At 40.5% G+C, this 20,437-nt stretch overlaps 1 protein-coding gene across 3 annotated transcripts in view; it reads right to left on the reverse strand.

The window, feature by feature from the left end:
• Window positions 1–1,277: 1,277 nt before the first annotated feature.
• LOC115079411 (mucin-5AC-like) overlaps window positions 1,278–20,437 on the reverse strand; it is a 113,056-nt gene continuing 93,896 nt past the window's right edge. For all 3 annotated transcript variants that reach the window (XM_029582981.1, XM_029582980.1, XM_029582979.1), the window contains 16 exons: window positions 19,053–19,122; window positions 18,749–18,849; window positions 17,106–17,137; window positions 15,002–15,179; window positions 14,567–14,671; window positions 12,986–13,026; window positions 11,651–11,779; window positions 11,438–11,536; window positions 10,322–10,450; window positions 10,097–10,195; window positions 9,482–9,610; window positions 9,261–9,359; window positions 7,191–7,319; window positions 5,113–5,167; window positions 4,892–5,006; window positions 1,278–2,687 (listed from right to left, as the gene is read on the reverse strand). In XM_029582981.1, coding sequence (XP_029438841.1) covers window positions 2,405–2,687; window positions 4,892–5,006; window positions 5,113–5,167; window positions 7,191–7,319; window positions 9,261–9,359; window positions 9,482–9,610; window positions 10,097–10,195; window positions 10,322–10,450; window positions 11,438–11,536; window positions 11,651–11,779; window positions 12,986–13,026; window positions 14,567–14,671; window positions 15,002–15,179; window positions 17,106–17,137; window positions 18,749–18,849; window positions 19,053–19,122 — 1,793 coding nt within the window. In that variant the 3' untranslated portion in view covers window positions 1,278–2,404. The remainder of the gene's footprint in view (window positions 2,688–4,891; window positions 5,007–5,112; window positions 5,168–7,190; window positions 7,320–9,260; window positions 9,360–9,481; window positions 9,611–10,096; window positions 10,196–10,321; window positions 10,451–11,437; window positions 11,537–11,650; window positions 11,780–12,985; window positions 13,027–14,566; window positions 14,672–15,001; window positions 15,180–17,105; window positions 17,138–18,748; window positions 18,850–19,052; window positions 19,123–20,437) is intronic.

A 20,437-nucleotide genomic window follows, 5' to 3' on the forward strand; every position in this document is an offset into this window, starting at 1 on the left:
GCCTCTCTATCTTTCTTGGGCACTTTGGCATAGCTAGCTAGTAGCATAGTAGCAATAATGCTGGCACTACTGTGGGACTGGATCTCAGTATCAACTTTAAAATTAAATTAAATCACTGCTGCTATACAGCCTTTCCCAGGAGGGGCTTGAAAACACAAGCCTTCCCTCTTGGTTATTTATTTATTTATTTATTTAGGGTTTTTATATACCGACTTTCTTATATATATATATATATATATCAAATCAAGTCACAGTGACAGTAAAATGCTAAATAAAATTTAAAAACCTGTGTAAATGAACACAGTATGACAGCAGCCAAAAGGATTAGAAAAGAATGGAATGTTGATTCAAAACACTGAGTATAACATACAGAGCTCAATTCAACAACTAAGCAGCATGTGTCTCCTTTGGATGAAAGATTCAAATGCAAGTTGAAACAGTCTGCACAAACTATAAGAAGAACAGACAGAGCAATGATTCACTGTTTAGAAAAATGCTTACTTTGATATAATCCCTTAATTTGTCAGTCTGGTTTCCTTGACAACAGATCTCGGTTATTCTCTGACTTCACAATTAAACATAGGTATTAGGGCTGGTTATATGGCTTCCACATGTCCAGCCTGAGCCTCGGACAGTCAAAGTCTATTCTTTACAATGCAGTCAATGCTTTTCTAAGGGAAAACGAAAATGAATGAACCTAATGACATGTTTCATTCATGGGATGCGCTCATTTGTTTTCATGGGCCAACGAATCAAACAAAAGAGGCATATTTGTTGCGGATTGGACATTCATTTTTAATGAATGCACATCCCTAATGGTTAAATATACAAAAACTTTAGGTCAACTATAGCAAACTGCAGTCACAGAGAACAGATTCAATAGCTGGCTCAGACTTCAGCTCTTTGGACTTGCTAGAAGTGAGTATTGTAGCATTAACTGGCCTGATAGAAGTGGTGCCAAGAAGTTCTCCTATGGTGATACCTGCAGGTCATTGAATGAGCAATGTTAGGAACATCTTTCTAGAAAGCTTCATCCTGCACCCTTGACTACAGAAGGTCACTGCAGTAGTTGGCCTGTACGTGAAAAAAATTGTGAGAATCCTGGAGGTGACTATAATAGATTCTGGATGTGAGAGTCATAAAGGAAGGCAAATACTATCCTTACCATGGAGAAGGGAATAAAGAAAGTAAAATATAAGATAAGAAGAAAGTAAGGCATAAACAGTACAGACAGAAACAATATTAAAAACTCATATTAAAAAAAGAGTTGAAACCTCTAAGCTGCAAAATGCTAAAAGTTTATTAATCATTATGACTTTTCTTAATAAGAAACCAAAAACCAGTAGAAAAAACAATGCAATCCCCACTGAACGATATTCAATCGGAAGTAACCCCCCAAAATTATTTCTGCAGAAAAAATAAATAACAATAGCCTATACCAAAAATATAGAATAATTAGGTTTCCTAGATAAGATTTAATATTATCCTTATTTATGCTATTCACAAAAATCGTTCATATTACTCTTCTACCAATAATGGATTTATTGTGTAAACAGTTTGACCAAATTTTTCATTTCATTACAATGCCTTCATCTTATAAACAGAGTATTCTGCAGCAGCTTTGCATGGATAGTAACTGTTTCACTCACACCCAGAAGACAAATACAGTATTATCTTTAGAGTACAAGCTATTGGAAAGGAAGAGTATCTACAATCTATGTTCACTTTAATGCTGGAAAAACAAGCCAGCGAAGAAGATGGGATTACAGTTTGTGGTTAATTAACAAATCTTTCCTGTATCATCTATGTCTATGGAGAGATAATAGACTTTACTTTACTGTGATGGCTGGAAATATGTGTCACGCTATAACAGACTGCTGAAACCTTAACCTCTTTAGTTTATAGTCTACAATGGAAGTTTTGTTTAGTGTAAAATTCAATGAACTATTCTATGGCCTGCACAGTGACCGAAGTATGTTGAGTGTGTGAATTAATATCACGGTTCTTTGGCTACCAAAACAGAGATGCCTCGATACATCAAAGGTGATGTCGTGATTTAAAGCTCATCTGAGTCTGTAGCAGTGACCTGTGGTACAGTGAATGTTGGTTACAGTTTCACATGCGGTAACTAGCCCCCTCTCTAAACACATTAAAATGTGGCTGGCATGCAGTTTTTTTTCATTAGATACTTGTTGAATACTCAGACTCTGTAATTCCCTCAAGTCACAACTAGGAAAGAACAAAGGTGCAAGCTTTGAAACATTTAAAAAGGTGGAAAAAATTGAGAGAGATTTTTTCTACATAGGCAGAGCATTTCAGCTCTACAGTCTAAAGCATCTAGTAGTTCCATAGTTCATTTAAGGTAGTTTTGAGTTATTGTGTGTCATGTTTTTTGGAGTCCATTTTATTGATTTAATTGTTGCTGTTGCTGTTGCTGTTGCTGCTGTTGCTGCTGCTGCTGCTCCTGCTGCTCCTGCTGCTGCTGCTCCTGCTGCTCCTGCTGTGATTGGCTAGTTTGGGTTTCCTGGCCGCATGCAGTGCCTGTGCAACCACACTCATTCACGTAGATATATGAGTAACTCTTGCTGGTTCCATCCAGACAATTCAGGGTCACCTTTCTCTTGCTGGTCTGGACCTCCTGACAGCAGCTACATGTGTGCTCCATTAAGTTTGCCTCAGCTGAATACCTGCTCAGCCCAAAACAAACAAAGAAGATACATCTTAGAAAACAGCAACCACAATTATTGACATCTCTGACTCTAATTGTTAGGTTTGCCAAGGATGTGCAGTGCTGGCTGCTTTAATATGTCACCAATCCATAGCATTCTGCTGATATTTTGCAATTTTCTATAGCAACCCACAGTAGGCATGCCAGTGAGTATTCAGCATGGTGTATTCAATGGCACTGCTAGAATTTAAATGCAGAGCCCAAATGGCTCTGGATACTTAGATATAAGGACACAAGTTAATGACAATAATGCACAACATAGTCACGGATGTCAATTCACCATGGATACCTTCAACTTTATGCATATATACACCAACATGTGCTCTATGCTTTGCCAACCAGAATCTCTATACAAACCCTCATCGCAATTAACATGCCTCAGTACCACCAGGGAAAGGGCTTGTTCAATAATTGGCCCTATAATCTGGAACCTCCTTCTATTACAACTGCATTAGCACAAAAGACTCAAAAGGATTCAGAAAAGCACTAAAAACAACTTTGTTCAGAGCAGCATTTCCAGAAGCGCAAATGTAAAACTAACAATTATTCCAACTCTATTGCGCTAAGTCCTGTTACACATATTAGTTAGGACTTGTGTTTGTGATCACTGCTATTTTGTTGTTTATGTTTCTTTAACTATGCGATCTTAATTATATATGTTTTCTTTATGTAACCCACCCCAAACTTTGGAGGGTGTGGGAAACAAGTGATTTAAAACAAACAAATAAATAAGTAAGGTCCATTCACCCAAAGTGTATTTGTGACATAATGTCATTGAGATAATGGTAATGCCAGGGGCCTGATTTATTAAGATTTGTTTTCCCATTCTGTAATGATGGGGAAAAACAGCTTAGTAAATCAGTCAACTTGTGAGCTATAAAGATTATGATAGGAAAGAAGAGGATGTCTTAATTTGCTGTTGAAATACTCCTATGACATGCAGTATTATGTGTATTATTAATGTTCTCCATTAGCAACTGTTTATGACCAAGGTTGGTCAAACTTCCTGTCCCCTATTCACCATTTACTGTTAGAGCTTCAGCAAGTTACTTAACCTGCTATTAATTAAGTTGACTTAGAAAATAGCTACTGCGATTACTAGCAACAATAACATGGAATAGACTTAGTTTTTGGGTACTTGCCAGGTTCTTATGGCCTGGATTGGCCACTGTTGGAAACAGGATGCTGGGCTTGATGGGCCCTTGGTCTGACCCAGTATGGCATATTCTTATGTTCTTCCACTACTCAAATGTTGTCATAAATTGTACTGGGCATGGACCTTATAGACATTTTGTTTACTGTGGGCAGGGTTATGTGAATAATAGTTATTAATATCACATTAAAATAATGGTCCTTAAGTATTTACACATTGAGCCTCTTTCAGCTGATTGCATGAGGCAGAGAATGACTTTGGTTTTGTTATTCTTAGGAAGATATGGGGGCAGGTTCAGGGGTAAATGCTGTTGCCCTGTTCTTGGAGGAGGGATGAAGAGGGAAAATTTGGTAGCCTGCAGCTGGGTGCTTCCACTGCTTGACTTCACTCAGCTTTTTCATCCCATATTGCTCAATCTGGCACCAAATAGTGAGGGTTGCTGGTACTAGTGGCAATCAGGGCTTAGGAAGGGAGGAGGTGGCTGTAACCCAATGCGGGCCATGGATCAGGCTTTGGAGGGACTGTTGTGACCCAGAGGACCACTACAGAAAATTCTTGATAGGATAATCTAATCACATAAACACATTCAAGTTTAAATACCTGAAAAATCCCATTATCAGACAGAATGAAGAAGATTCAGTAAAAGAAGAGATGCACAGCAATTTACCCAATTTTGGTAACCAGCAACATTTATGAGCACTAATCACCCTTCCTTCTGCTGAATTTTGCACTTAGAGTGGCTGCTTGGCTTTTTTAATTTCTTCTAGATATCAGTCAGCTGATTCTGATGGCCTGCCTTGCATTGTAATACAAATTGGCTCAGTGGACCTCTTCTTTCAACCTAACCAACCCCATGACTGATATGATTTACTGATTACTTCTAAAGTTAGCACCTGCTTTGGTAGCAGATATTGTACATGCTCCCTACTACTTCTCCTAATGAATACATGAAAGATGGTCACCAAGACAATCAGGCAAAAAAAAATATATAATACAAAGTCATGACTTACATAGAAGAAGTACCACAGGAGCCTTCACAGTAAGATAACTCCACTGGTTCAGAAGATTGGCATGTGCTGGATCTGATGACGGTGGAATTCTTAAAAAGTTTGCAATTGCCTATACCTTTTGAAAAAAAGCAACAAAGCAGATTTTAACATTAAATATTATATATCAAGCATTCAGTACACAGTGGTGTATATATCTGATGAGCCAAAGTCACTTTACTCACTTGGTATGGGCTCACATGTCTGGCAGCATCCATCCTCTGTCATCTGAATTGTACCCTGATCAGTACAGAAAAGAGAAGATGGGTAAGTGCTGGTGGGCATCTGACAAGCGAAGATTCTTCTAAAGCTATTAGTGCCATAACTTGTTTAGTGTTCATGGGAAAAATAACGCAAAACAGGTGTGACACACAAGAGGTAGCAGTGAAGGCTGTTGTGGACTGATATCATGTTAAGTGCGTGATTTCACAGAGAAGTGTGTGATATATCAGGGAAGCACTGCTATTACAGAGCAGCATATTCCAGGAGGGCAATAACTGGTAACTGGTATTATTCCCTTCATTCTCCGCGGAAAGACAGAAAACTGTGCAGCAAATTAAGTTCTTTCTACACATTTCTTGAAGAAACAGATCAGGCAAAAAGCATTTGGAAAATGGTAAGATTTGAATTTAAGAATTTAATAATGATGTTTCACCAGGTGACATTGTGTCAATGCATCTGAAGGTCTAACCTGAGACCAAAAAAAGTAGCCACCCTGTGCTCTCTATTTTTCTCTTATTTGAGTCTAAATCTGGAGGCCCATCTGAGAATAGATTCAGAGTGGAACTAATGCATAAATCCAAGTTCCTCTAACCAATGGGAGGCTTAAAATGCTAAAAGGTGGATTTTCAAAGAGTTGCACACATAAAGGTTAATTTTAAAAGACCCATGGGGGCATCCATGTGCCTGGCATGCGCACATGGATGTGCCGATTTAATAACATGAATCCAGCATCCACGAATTAACTGCCCTTAACTGTGCTAAAAATATGTTAAATAGTAATGGGGAAAGGGATGACCCTTGAGGAACACCCATTTTACTTCCTTCACACTTGAAGTTTCTCCCTAGAACACCAACATCTGTTTTCTATTTAGTAAAAAAAATCTCTACCCATTGTAATACTTTATTTCTCAATCCTACAGTAACAGTAAAGAGTGGTCCACCAGGTCAAATGCACTAGACAGCTCCAAAAGAATCAAAATTGCATTTACCCCTTTATCTAACCTAGGAAGTATTAATGAAACTAATAAGATTTCTGTGCTGCACCCTCTTCTAAAGCCAGCCTGAGCTGAATCCAATACATTCTTCTTTTCTAAGAAGGAGGACATTTGTCTAGTCATCACCTTCTCAAAGACCTTTGTGAGTACATTTGAGATAGGGCGATAGTTTTTACATAGCCTAGGATCCAAGCTGGAATTCTTCAGAAGAAGAGATACCACTGCCATCTTACAATTCTGTGGAAACATACCCTTTTTCCAATGAGCAATTAATAACTTGTTGCAAAAATCTCAAAGCACTATCAGAACAATCTCTGACAAGCCACGCTAGACAAGGGTCAGGGGGAAAATCAGAGGGTTTAATTTGAGACAGACATTATTTCAATTCTATCAAAAAGAGAGACTCAAAATCATTCATAAAAACTTATGAACCAGTTTCCTGTTCCAAAATGAGACTATCATCGTCATTCAAATTACTCAAGATGACAGACTGTACATTTCTCTTAATCCCAGAATAATCTTTATATTCTGTCGATTCTCTTAAACCATCCTGATTTTGTTTTAGGCTGTTTACCAGTGCCTCCACCTGATCAAGAAAAAAGACAGCTAAGGTTTCAGAGAGTCATGTACATCCTCATATTGCAGGGTCTTCCTAGATTTAACCCCAAATATAGAATTCACAATACCAAAAAGTACTTTGTGGTTATTAGTAGATTTAATCAATCCCATGAAGTATTGTTTTTTCATCAGTACTATCTGTCTAAAGTATTCAGTATTCTTTTTACACCACTGATTTCTATCCTCTCTACTCCCAGTATCTAACCAACGTCTTTCTAATCTACTACATTCTCATTTCATTTCTCTCAAATCCCTTGAATTCCAAGGGAAGACATATCAAATGAGCATAAAATAAGATGGTAGGGAAAAATCTTAGTCCCAGATTAAAGATGGTATAACTCCAAATTATCTCTTTTACCCTTCACAAATACAACTATTTTACAGAAATAAAATAATGATGTTTAAAATATAAATTAAAAAGTACATACGGGTATACAGTTTTCAGGCTTAAATGGTGGGCATGTTATCTTCCAGGTGACCAGGACAAAATCATCTTTGAATTTATTACATTCATATGAGGTACACTTATCACCAGGTGGCTTCCAAGTCTGTCCTGGCTGAAATTAAGAATTTAAAAGTTAATAAAAGTTCAAACAAATCCATAATTTTATTTCATTTTCCAACTCAGCATCAATTATCCATTATCCATTTGCATCGTCTCATGCAGATGGAAAACATGGCCTCACAGAGGGACCCCCAGAGACATCGTAGATTTCTGCAGATTTGGAATGGATACCTGCAAGCGTTGCCACATCGGGCCAGAAGCCTGATTCTTAACTGTTGAAGCCTGCTGGCCGAGAAAGGCCCCACTCGTGTAGCATCACAGAATATCAGTTTGTTATGAACGTTCAGTATGCACCTGGGAGGGGGGAGGGGCGGTTGGGGGGGAAACTTGTATTGCAATTGCTGACTCCTGTTAGGTTGAGGGATTGGGATATGGGAGAAACTGTATATCTCTAATCCTGTCTGTACTGTTATAACCTATTATAATAATAAAAATCGTTTACACAAAAAAAAAAAAAAAAAAAGAAGCTGTCTAGTCTTTGAAAGCTAAAGATAGATTTCCTGCTAAGTACTTTCACATATTTAACTGCATGGCCCCATCACCCTGAACTACAATCAGGTAATGATGGCATTTATTATGTATAGTACAGTAAGATGTTGTAGAATGGATAATGGTTGGGGTTTGCTTGGTAGCACAGTAATAGTGCTTTATATTGTAATGTGGAGGACCCAGGTTTAATTCCGAGGTCAGATCTTTGCCCTGAAGGCCAGGCAAGGCTGGGGATGCTGTAGAGGCAACATTCACTGCCCCTAGATGGAGAAAATTTCAGTTATCACATAATGGCAACATTCACTGGCTAGATTTAGGAACTACATTAGCTGAGTTCAAAAAGGAGCCATGGTCAGGCCCAGATTAACATATGCAATGTAGGTAGTTGTATCTGGTGCCAAATTTTGGAAGCACCATCTGATCCCATTGCTGACACCGGCCCAGAGCTTGAAGCACGTCAGCAGGAGTATAGAATGTGTTGTGCCCGTATTCTCCTCTCCTCTCCTTTGGTCTGGCCTGCAGCAGCAATGGAAAGAAGTTGGCATAGGCCTGGAAGCAGGCGCACTCACAGGACCTGCAGCAACCCTACTGCTTGCATGGGTTTCCTTAGAAGCCTGAATGGAGGGGATGGGATCACCACAGGATCTGTAAGCGTATGCGGGCTTGCAGGCCCTGCACTAGCTTAATTCCATTGTTGCCTTGGGCCAGGCTGGAGGAGAAAATATAAACGTAAGGATGAAGAGAACTGGCAGAAGGATAAATGCACAAGGGAGAGGACCAGGATGGGGCATCTTGAGGGACCATCTACCTCAACCTACCCCACTTTCTATTACCTAGCGGAGCCCTCCACCCCACCCACAGTGCCTATAGACACTGTTGACCCTCATCATGGTATATGTTCCCCAGCCAAGGATTGTTGCTACAATGGCTGGGCTGAATTGGTGGGGAGGGAGATAATAATTGTTTGGGTGGGGGTGGGGGGGGGTGAAGAGGGGTTGATGATGCTATGGCTAAAAAAAAGGCAAGTGACAACTGGCCTGGAAGCCTAAAGGAGCAGAAAGAAATTGATATCCCCCCACCCCAAAAAAAGAGGAAGGATAGAGGTTAACAATGTCAGAAAAATGCTGGTGAGAGAATTATGACAAACCTTCAAGCAAGTTTAGATCCACTGAACAAAGATTTAAATCATTCTTTACAGCCCTCAAGATTTCACTGTAATATGATCACATTATGAGATTTTCTACAGCTATGACCAGGAGGAGGTCTGTGCTTGAATAAATGTGCCTGCCTCTTCTATTTGACAATGGCCAGATGCACTAAAGGTTTTTAACAATTTATATGTATGGGAAAATGCTTAAAAACATTTGGCCCCAATTACTGCCTAAATCCCATCCTAATTAACTCAAAAAAGAGCTGAAAAAAGAATCCAAGTGGTGATATTAACCTGGATAATGTGAGTGGTGTTGTCTTTCGTTTGCATTGTACAAGCCACCTGAACACATTGGCTGCAGCATTCGCCAGCTTCCAACTTGAGTTCATAGCCCTATGATAAAAACAAAACAAAACATGTAGATCTGTTCAGGCTTCCTGGCACATGGGATTGTCGCATTCTTCTCTCCAGTTATTACTCAACTAATCACAATAAATTGCTACTGAGAAACGTACAGCTTTGCAGGGCTTTTCGTCATCAACTGGACATGCTCTTTTCACCATGACGGGAACAAACTGATCTTCAATTTTGTTACATTCGTAGGATATACACTTATCAGCAGGTGGATACCAGACTTCTCCAGGCTGAAATTAAGACATGAAAGACAATAAAGTTATGGAGGAGATATATATCTTAGGACTGTGTTAGTTACTAAAGAAGCCATACATGAGCATTTTACTTTGCATTATAAAAAGGTTCATAAAAAGATCAATGGGCTACAAACTGGGTTATTCTAGTGAATGAATAATGTGGATATTGAAGAATGTTTTGTAGTCCTGACCATTTGTATCATAGTTACATTGCATTATACAACTTCCTATGGGCTAGTAGCAAAAGTAAATGTGTGGGAAGAGCCTATAAAAATAAGGGCACTTTGTTATCAGCAAGGGTTTAAGAACCACATAGGATTTCTCTGTTTCAAAGGAAGAGTAGATGCATGTTCCCTCCCCCAACCCTTTCACCACAGCCTTATAGGCCAAGGCAGAGAGATATCCTGTCCTCTCTGGCTTAATGTCTGAGTGACAGTGACTTCCTGAAACCTTTCCCAGTTGCCATTATTATAAAAGTACCTGGAGCACTTTCGTGGTATTGTCTGCTGTCTGCATTGTGCATGCCACTTGTACACAATTGCCACAGCACTCACCAGCTGCCTTTTTGTACTCAAAACCCTGTGATAAAGAAATGAGGAAGAAGCGTCACTAGTCTGCTCAGGTTCCAGCACAGGAAGAGTCTACTACCCGTCACCAGTACAACATTTGTTCCAGCACAATAAAGAGAGATTGTAAAGAACGTACAGTTTGGCAGTCCTGAGGACTCGAAACGGAGCATTGGCTTGTCACAGAGGTTGGGACAAACTGTCCATTGGTCTTCTCGCATTTATAATACGTACAGTTATCCCCAGGCAAGTACCAGATATCTCCAGGCTGAAATTGAAAAAGAAAAGAAATACAACACATCAAAAATTAAGCATTATTTATTGTTTTTTATCAAACTAATAAAACATTATCCACATATTCTTGCTTTTTAAACAACGTAAAGCTGAGTTTTCTATGGAACATTTCCACATTTACAACTCCGCTGAAACTCCTTCATGTCTCCCTCTGCTGCCAGCCAGATGCGCATGCAGACCAAATACTGTTCGTTCTTTTGTTTGATCTCTTGAATAGAAGTGTGTGAACATTTTGACATTAAACTAGACAAGGTGGATTTTAGCCTGGTTCATCCAGATATTGCAGGGGGCGGGGGGCGGAGAAATGTATCAAATTATTTTTCTTAGATTTGGGTGAAATTTGAAGGAAATCCAATAAATCTGAACTGGATCTAGATCTGATGAGCTGAAAAAATCCACTTCAGAGTTTGGGGATTCTTCTTCAGGTCTGTTAGTTTAACAAACTATTTCACATAAGTGCACATTTCTACTCACAAATTCAAGGTAGAGATGCAGACGTGTCATAGGGATACCGCAAACTTTTCAAAATACTTTACAAAAGGGTTGCCATGTTTTAACTCAAGCTAACATCCCTGTGAGGATGCCTTTCAGTTCACCTAAACTGATGTGATGTGACATAAACTACAATGCAGCACTTTATGTTAAGAATTGTCAGAGGGATAGCTGTGTTAAATCTAGTGTAGCAAAAATGACCAAAGTCAAGTGGCACCTTTATAGACGAACCAGTTTATTAAAGCATGAGCTTTCGAGGACAGAGTCCACTTCGTCAGAAGTAACTCAGTTCCTGTTGATACTCTTTATGCAGTGGGTCAGAGCTGGTGTGATACATTTACATTGTGAAAATTTCTTTAGCTCAGTAGGCTTGTGCCAAGATGAGGTGTTTTGATATATTTTATTTGTGTTTGCCCCTAACTTCTTAGAATCTTTCTTCGGTTTACAAGAACTACAAACCGTAGAGTACCTGGAGCACTTTATCTATCTCATCTTCCATTTTCACTGTACAAGCCACCTGGATACATTCGCCACAGCACTGGTCAGCTTGTTTAGTGTATTCAAACCCCTATGCATAAACAACAAGAAGGAAATTGTGTTATTTGCAGTGTAATAACATTCATCCAGTTCTGAGCTTTGAATGAAGATACATTTGGAGTGTAAAACACAAGGAGGTACTCACTGGTTGACACTCTGTATTACAGATAATGGGCTGACACTTTACAAGGTTTAACTTGGTCTTTGGATCTTTTTCAGATGTGCAGTCACACTCTTCACAACTTCCTTTTGTTGGGGGAATGGATGCTCCAGGCTGTAGGAAGTCAAAGAAAGAGCACTCACAGTTAAAACATTAGTATTGCTTTGTATCCAGTTGACTGATCTTGATGCATAGGATAGTGAAGAAGAGTTAGTGATGGAATACAGAGGTTGCACGATACAAAACAGAAAGTCAAAGCCATGCTACAGTTGTATATATGATTTGGTATGTCATCCCAACATTTTTGTTGTATTCAACACAACTGGGAACAAACACTGCTGTGAATTAGTGTAATGTTGCACAATGTTATAGCAATTCTGAAAGTCACACAAGAGGAGTAAACCTGAAATTAAATTGGTGCATAAATCATGTGAAAAAAAAGATTATCTCAAAGGGCAACATTCCCATGCTCTTTCGTTCTAAGCATATGTTGTGAGGACAATTTTCATAGACATTTACCCAGGGCAATCACTATTTACCTGGGTAAAATGACTTGGCTGAAAAAGTCTTGCTCTGCCTCGTTAAAACAATGAGCCATTTTCTGCAACGTGTGCATATTTAGCCAGACCATGAGGAGGTGTCTGCAGATATTTTTTTTAGGTCGGGGAGGGAAATTGCACGCATATTGTTTCACAAGTATTACCCTCCTTGATCACCTGCACAAAAGAGCAGGTGTACAATACATAGCTACTTTTAGCAAGCATGCTTTATGCTAATTTTCAAAGACAAAATACCCATATTCTTTCTCTTTGAAAAGTAGCATAAAGTTCACATGCTAAAAGCGTCCATATATTTCACAAGAACCACAGGTATTCGACAGTTGCTCCTACATTTTCTAACTTTATGTTGTGGAATTAAAATCAAGTCATGGTGAAGGCTCTAAACAGCCATTACTGGCAAAGAAGATAGACCGATTGGCTGCGTGAGCTATCTTCATGATTTGCTCAACTGCCCAACATGATTCGGTATCAGATCTTATGTTCCCTGATCCAGCTAACTTCACAAAGTGTTAAGTCCTTGTGCTTCAGGGCAATCAAATAGAATGTGATATTTATGCATGGTGTCTATCTTTCTACTGCTATCAACACTAAGAAATGGTTTGTTTTTATCAAGAAGAATAAAATGCTGGAAAAGGGGTCATTGTTACTCATGGCATTGCAACATATTTTCTTGAACTTGTGGGGGCTCTGGGTGGGTAGAGAGGAAGATTCATAGCTGAAACATAGGAAACCTATTTAGTATTCTGTCTGGCTCCCATACCTGGTAGACTGTATTATGGTATACACAGACATCCAATGGCTCTGTTGAGAAAATAAAATTATGAATATAAAAGAGGAAAATCTTGCCCAGTAGAATAATTGGAAAACTGTATATTTCCATATTTCTATCATATTCAACATGCTTACAATAATTATTACTGGTATGGTTATTATTTCAATGGTTATTAGGGATGTGCATGCAAAAGTTTTCAGTTTGTGCCATACTTTTGTTTTCTGTGTTATTTGTTTTCAGGAAATAGCACACATTATTTTGCTGTTTGCAAAGAGTGTGTGTTATTTCCTGAAAACAAATAGCACAAAAAGTTTGGAGGTTTTCAGGGGATTAGGCATTTGTTTCATGGTAAAATGAACTGAAACAAAAATGCCCACTTTGGTTTGGGCTACTATTCATTTTATTTAAAAAATTCACATCCCTATTGCTTATGTAGTGCCCTAAATCTGGGTCCTTTTTCAACAAATTACATACAACTGCCTTGTATATGAGCGACAGGCAAAGATATACAGAGGAATTTATCTAATTGTAACCTGCTTTGAGGACATGTCATTACTAAAAACACAAATATTTATCCCACGAGCATGATTTGCATGTACTATTACTTTTCTATTAACCAATGCCATATAATTGTACTAACAGAAAACTATTACTATCCTGGATACATAAGTTCTACTCATATATTCCATAGTAGACAAACATAAATGATATGGATCTGCTATGGGTACTGACATATTGATAATTTCTTTCTGCAATGTCCTTAGAATGAAATTATACAAAGCAGTACCGGCACATCATATCAACATACCCTGCACGTGCTACAGTGCACCATTTCATATTTATTGTACATACTTCACTCATCATTCATTCATGCACATAGCAGACATATGATAGCAACTGTTATGATTTTGCTAACCAAAACAGTTCATGCATTCTGAGATCTTTTTCTTATTATCTTTTGTTGATGTTATTGCATTATATTTTGTTGCAGTATCTTTATGATATATAGATCTGCAAAGTAAGGAACGATGCAACCAAGTCACACACCACACATACAGTGAGGATAATTTTCAAAGTGATTTACACAGGTAAAAGCACTGTGCTAACCAGCCGTCTGAAAATTGACTTCCCTCAATGTGGCTAAGTCCGAACTTTGTAGAAAGCGCGTAGACTTGTGGCCACATTAAGGGGAGGCATTCCTGGGTGTATGTTTACATTAGGGGAAGAAAGGTCCACACATAGATTGCATTTTCAAATCTTCATGTGTACTTTTCAAACAAAATTCTACCCACAGGAAAGGTAACATGCACATTGTCCCCATGGCAAGTTTCAAAGCAAAAATATCCTTGCTTTGAGAGTTAGTGCAATCATGTGCCCGCAGGTAAAAAAAATACCCACGGCCTTTGGCCCAATGCGAACAGTTTGAATATTGTCCTCTGGGTACAGTAATATCCATACTTGCATTAGACCAAGATACTGCCCCTTCTGCATACTTCCCTTCTCAAATTTCTTTCATTCATAAAGCCATGCAATGAAAACCCAGTGACTCAAATACAATTCAGAACTTACTGCAGAAGAAAGTGGCACAACAGTCTCCATCAGAAATGACAGAAGTTAGCTCGAATCCTAGTGGACAGCTCTTTACATTGTTTGAGCAGTAGCTGATGTTGCATTCTGTGTAGTAACGGATAAGAAAAAACATAATAGGATCATGATGCAGAGAACTGAAAGACTTCATGTAGTGGTTTCTTGGTTCTATAGTATTTCCTAATTCATCTGTATAATAGCTTATGTTCCCACACCAAGATGAGACAGATCCCAGGTAGTGGAATTACTGTGGTTGCTTTCACTCTCGATTGTATGTGACAGGGTTGGAAACTGAGAATTCAGCTCCTCAAGCTTTTAAGAGGTTGAAGAGTTTATCCCTAAAGCCAGATTGTAGAGTTACAAATCATCAATGCTATCTGATATTATCCTTCATGGATGAGCTTGCAAGGTACTTACGGCACTCTGACTTGAGACAGCATGGGTTTTCCACTGTCACCACTTGGACAGGCACATATCCTTCCTTAATGCAAGTAACTGGTATGGGTTCTGGACATTTCATTGTCTGGCACTGAACTGTGATTGTGTTCTTCTCACATATGCACTGCTGGCAGTTGCTTGTCCAGGTCTCTCCAGGCTGTAATATTACAACAGTAAATACTTCAGGACTGTGTTGGCTGAACTCATTCACAATGTTAATAGTTGCTGAATTGATCAAGGAAAAAGAATTAGAGTTGCAGCCAAGATCTTCACCCTTATAATGTGTCCTGATATGACATTATTCACTAAAAGTCAACTTATATAACTAAAATTGTTGATATCAGTATCAGATGTTTATTTTTAGCCATTCTGGGGTCATTATTCGAAACTGGCCGATTAAGTAACTTAGCCGTTAAAACTTATCCAGCTAAGTTACGATGTATATTCAGCGGCCTGACTATGCTGCTGACTATACAAGTTATAACCGAGCGCTTAACCGGATAGGTCTAACCGGCTCTGTGGCATATCTAATAGGGATGTGAATCGTTTTAGGACGATTAAAATTATCGTCTGATAATTTTAATATCGTCTTAAACCGTTATGGAACACAATACAATAGAGATTCTAACGATTTATCGTTATAAATCGTTAGAATCGTGAGCCGGCACACTAAAACCCCCTAAAACCCACCCCGACCCTTTAAATTAAATCTCCCACCCTCCCGAACCCCCCCCCAAATGACTTAAATAACCTGGGGGTCCAGCGGCGGTCCGGAACGGCAGAGGTCCGGAACGGGCTCCTGCTACTGAATCTTGTTGTCTTCAGCCGGTGCCATTTTCCAAAATGGCGCCGAAAAATGGCGGCGGCCATAGACGAACATGATTGGACAGCAGGAGGTCCTTCCGGACCCCCGTCCTTCCGGACCCCCACTGTCCGGACCCCCGCCGTCCGGGGACGGCAGGAGGTCCCCGGACCCCCACGATTGGACGGCAGGAGGTCCTTCCGGACCCCCGCCGGCAGGAGATCGACTGCAGGAGGTCGTTCAGCGAGGGTTCCGGCGCCTCGCTGAACGACCTCCTGCAGTCGATCTCCTGCCGGCGCCATTTTCCGTACGGAAAACGATTCGCGGCGGGAAATCGCTCCCTGACCCCCGCTGGACCTCCAGGAACTTTTGGCCAGCTTGGGGGGGGCCTCCTGACCCCCACAAGACTTGCCAAAAGTCCAGCGGGGGTCCGGAAGGACCTCCTGCCGTCCAATCGTGTTCGTCTATGGCCGCCGCCATTTTTTGGCGCCATTTTGGAAAATGGCGCCGGCTGAAGACAACAAGATTCAGTAGCAGGAGCCCGTTCTGGACCGCTGCCGTTCCGGACCGCCGCTGGACCCCCAGGTTATTTAAGTCATTTGGGGGGGGTTCGGGAGGGTGGGAGATTTAATTTAAAGGGTCGGGGGTGGGTTTTAGGGGGTTTTAATGTGCCGGTTTTGCGATTTTACGATTTTTCGATTTTTCACGATATTTTACCCCCCCAAACGGCAACAATACGATTCCCTCCCCCTCCCAGCCGAAATCGATCGTTAAGACGATCGAGGACACGATTCACATCTCTAATATCTAACTAAGCCGTATAACTTATGAAACTATGTTTGAATATTAGCAGTTAGCCACATCAGTTGTACAGCTAACTTGCTCCGCCTCAATCTGGCCATGCCCACACACAACTTAAGCAGCTAACTTTTTAGCTGTATATGGGACATGGGCGCATATTCAATGGCCGCTCCTTAGCTGAATAAGTCCCACTTATCCATCTAAATAGTGCTGAATGCCGGGGAAAACATATTCTTTAAAGGGCTAATAAATGTGGACTCACAAATGGATAGATCTAATTTGACAACACAGACTCATGAACAGATAGTTTTGATCCAGCAAAGCATATTATATCATTTTAAATGGGAGTATAGAAAAACACATGTTGTCACATAATCCTCTACTATAATAATCTGCATTGTTAGGATTACTGGATAGTAGTATATTGTTCTGAAAAGCTGGCTGAAGCATATTTTAAAATGTTCCATTTGAAATACTTACCAATTTGGGCATTCCATCTGGTCCCACACATGCTAGAAGGAAATAGTTCAAGAGTTGTGTTATTCAGTGATATACTATTGCTGTTGTTTTAATCACAATCACAGAACTGTAGCCTATTGATTTTAGATTTTCAGATGGATAGCTCCAATGACCCTGTTTCACAACAAGTTGTGGAATTTATCTTTCCATATGTACAACTGACTATAGGTCTTGGATACAGTGGTGGGGATACTCTACCCTAATACTACTGTTTCCATTATGGGAGTCAGTGTGTGCCATAAGACATGGTGGGATATATAGTATTGTATGTGATTTGCTGAGGATGCTACACTATCTGACATTTTCCTCATTGGGAAAGAACTAAAAAAATCACACGATTGGAAATCTGTAACATACTTTTTTCAGATTGTGTTTGAGAACAAGTCAGAATCAAAAATTTATAAGAATCCTATGGGTTTCAAAGCTAACTGAATTTTCAGTGACTTAGGTTTATGTCCATCTTAAGTCTAAAGGAATCTGTGGCTGGGGTCTTGTCGTGTATTTGCTCACACAAAATCTCTATTACTGCCTGCCACACTTGTAATTACCCAACTATCCATGAATGGACCAGGACTGAGATCCATTATTAGAGTCATGTGCAGCAAGTATATAGGAATATCTAATGCACCAAGATTGCAAGTGACAAGACATGTTTACCCTAGCATATAGACAAAATTCTGCTTTCTCCATGATACAGTGTGGCCAAGGGATTCTGCTGCCATGCATATATGTTTGCAAAACTGTAAAATCCATGTGACCACAAAAGCATAGTAGAAATTGAAAAATGTTGCTGCTGATTCCAATAATGGGGCGGATTTTCAGAGCCCTGCTCGCCTAAATCTGCCCAAATCCGGGCGGATTTAGGTGAGCAGGGCCCTGCGCGCTGGTGAGCCTATTTTACATAGGCCTACCGGCGCGCGCAGAGCCCCGGGACTCGCGTAAGTCCCGGGGTTTTCGGAGGGGGGCGTGTCAGGGGCGTGTCGGGGCGGGACCGAGCGCAGCGGCGTTTTCGGGGCGTGTCGGCAGCGTTTTGGGGGCGGGTATGGGGGCGTGGCTACGGCTCGGGGCGGTCCGGGGGCGTGGCCGCGCCCTCCGTACCCGCCCCCAGGTCGCGTCCCGGTGCGCAAGAGGCCTGCTGGCGCGCGGGGATTTACGCCTCCCAGAGGGAGGCGTAAATCCCCCGACAAAGGTAAGGGGGGGCTTAGACAGGGCCGGGTGGGTGGGTTAGGTAGGGGAAGGGAGGGGAAGGTGAGGGGAGGGCAAAAGGAAGTTCCCTCCGAGGCCGCTCCGATTTCGGAGCGGCCTCGGAGGGAACGGGGGTAGGCTGCGCGGCTCGGCGCGTGCCGGCTATACAAAATCAATAGCCTTGCGTGCGCCGATCCAGGTTTTTAGCAGATACGCGTGGCTCCGCGCATATCTACTAAAATCCAGCTTACTTTTGCTTGCACCTGATGCGCCAGCAAAAGTAGGCCAATTCGCGCTATTTGAAAATCTACCCCAATATGGTTAGCAGTTTTTTTGTGAGGTGTAGGTCTAATGGGTGCCATCATCCCTTTAAGGAAACTGAGCCTGGTATATACAAAGGTTTCAGAAACAGTGCTTACCACACTTTTCAACACAGACATCGGTGACGGAATTGAAGAGCATTTGTCCTGTAGGGCAGAAGCATCCTTCGGTGAGAGTTTCACTGGTGGACTGCACGCTCCTGCAGTGAAAAGAGAGACTGGTATAAGCAATGGTGACAACATTTAACAAGTACTGCAGTATATATTGAGCTCCACCATGCAGCAATAACCAGGTACAAGCCCTACTTATAGTATTCCAGTGTTTTATATTATCTGTGCATGTGTTCGAAATCTTTTGTACAAGTTCATTAAAAGGTGAGCTATGCTTTTGTTCTTTCCATACCTAGTGTCACAGGTTTCGGGATGGCTGGGCCCGCATGCTTCATAGATCTTCCCGACAGGGCAACTGTAAGCTGTATGAGAACAAAAATAAACAGACATAGGTTATGGAATTGAGAAAGGTTAAACATTAGGATATGAGCTCTTCGTAAATTGCCTGGCTGTGATGCGACATGTATTGTGAGAGGAATCTCAATACCAAGCATCATGGCTCATCTGACAAGGGCACAATATAGGGTTTAATTCACTATCAGGGTAATTGTCAAAGGGAAATGTAAATTACATACCAGTGCAGCATTTTTCAAATGCTCATTAACCCGCATTAAGGGCATTTAACGCGGGTAAAACCTATTTACAATTCAATTCAATGTATTGTACGAATTTTCAAAGAAGATGTGAACATCTCAGTTTCCATCAATGAAAGAAACCTAATAATTATCAAACATATCTGCTATACATATTAACATTGCATATTCTTTCACTACAGAGCTCCACCCCTTCCCTTCTTCTTTCCTAGTAATGGTATAAATTCCATAATAGTGGCACATTTCTACCTCAGCCTTGAACCATAAAATGGTTTGACTTGATAAATAATGTCAACTCAATCTACTGCAGTAATACTAATGATGTAACAGTTAGTTAAAACTTATTTTGTAATCTGCCTTGAAGTCACTCGTGGAAAAAGGCAGGATATCAAATGTCTATAAATGAAAAATAATAATAAATCATTTCTATAGGAATGATATATTTGGCACATTATAATGTGGCACACTAAACTGTATGGGGAAAACTTTCAAAGAGATTCATAAACAGCCTCTGGCCAGCTGTCAAAATTAGCCAGATAAACTAATCTGTGCCGCTGAATATACCCAGCTACCTTAAAGTTAGCAAGGTAAGTTTATCCGGCTAACTATAGGCCTGCCCTAAACATACCCGTCTAACTTAGCCAGATAATGCCACTCCACCCTGAAACACCTCTGGACCACACCTGACATAATTGAATAAGTGTTCAGTCAGCTAAAACATTTTCTGGCTATATCAAGGCAGTCAGACTGGTGGGATTAATATGCACCTCTTAGGGCACGATTCACTAAGCATTTTTCCTATAGGCCCAACATGAGAGAAAAGCCTTTGTAAATCAGGTCCTTAGTCACCTGTTACACAGATAAAAATAGAGTTAACTCATGTAAGTCAACCTATATGGGTAAGTGGATTTTCAGTTGCCCAAAATTATATATCTACTCTCAGAACACACCCAAACTTGACCACATAAAAAGAGGTGTTCCCATAGTAAGGGCTGGGCAGGGTGGGAGTGGGAGGAGGACAGAAGGGCAGATTATAGGTGAAGGAGGAAGAGAAAGTGATGGGGGAGAGATGAACAGGTTGTGG

The sequence above is a fragment of the Rhinatrema bivittatum genome, chromosome 17, assembly GCF_901001135.1.
Source record: "Rhinatrema bivittatum chromosome 17, aRhiBiv1.1, whole genome shotgun sequence".
NCBI classification, from domain to species: Eukaryota; Metazoa; Chordata; class Amphibia; order Gymnophiona; family Rhinatrematidae; genus Rhinatrema; species Rhinatrema bivittatum.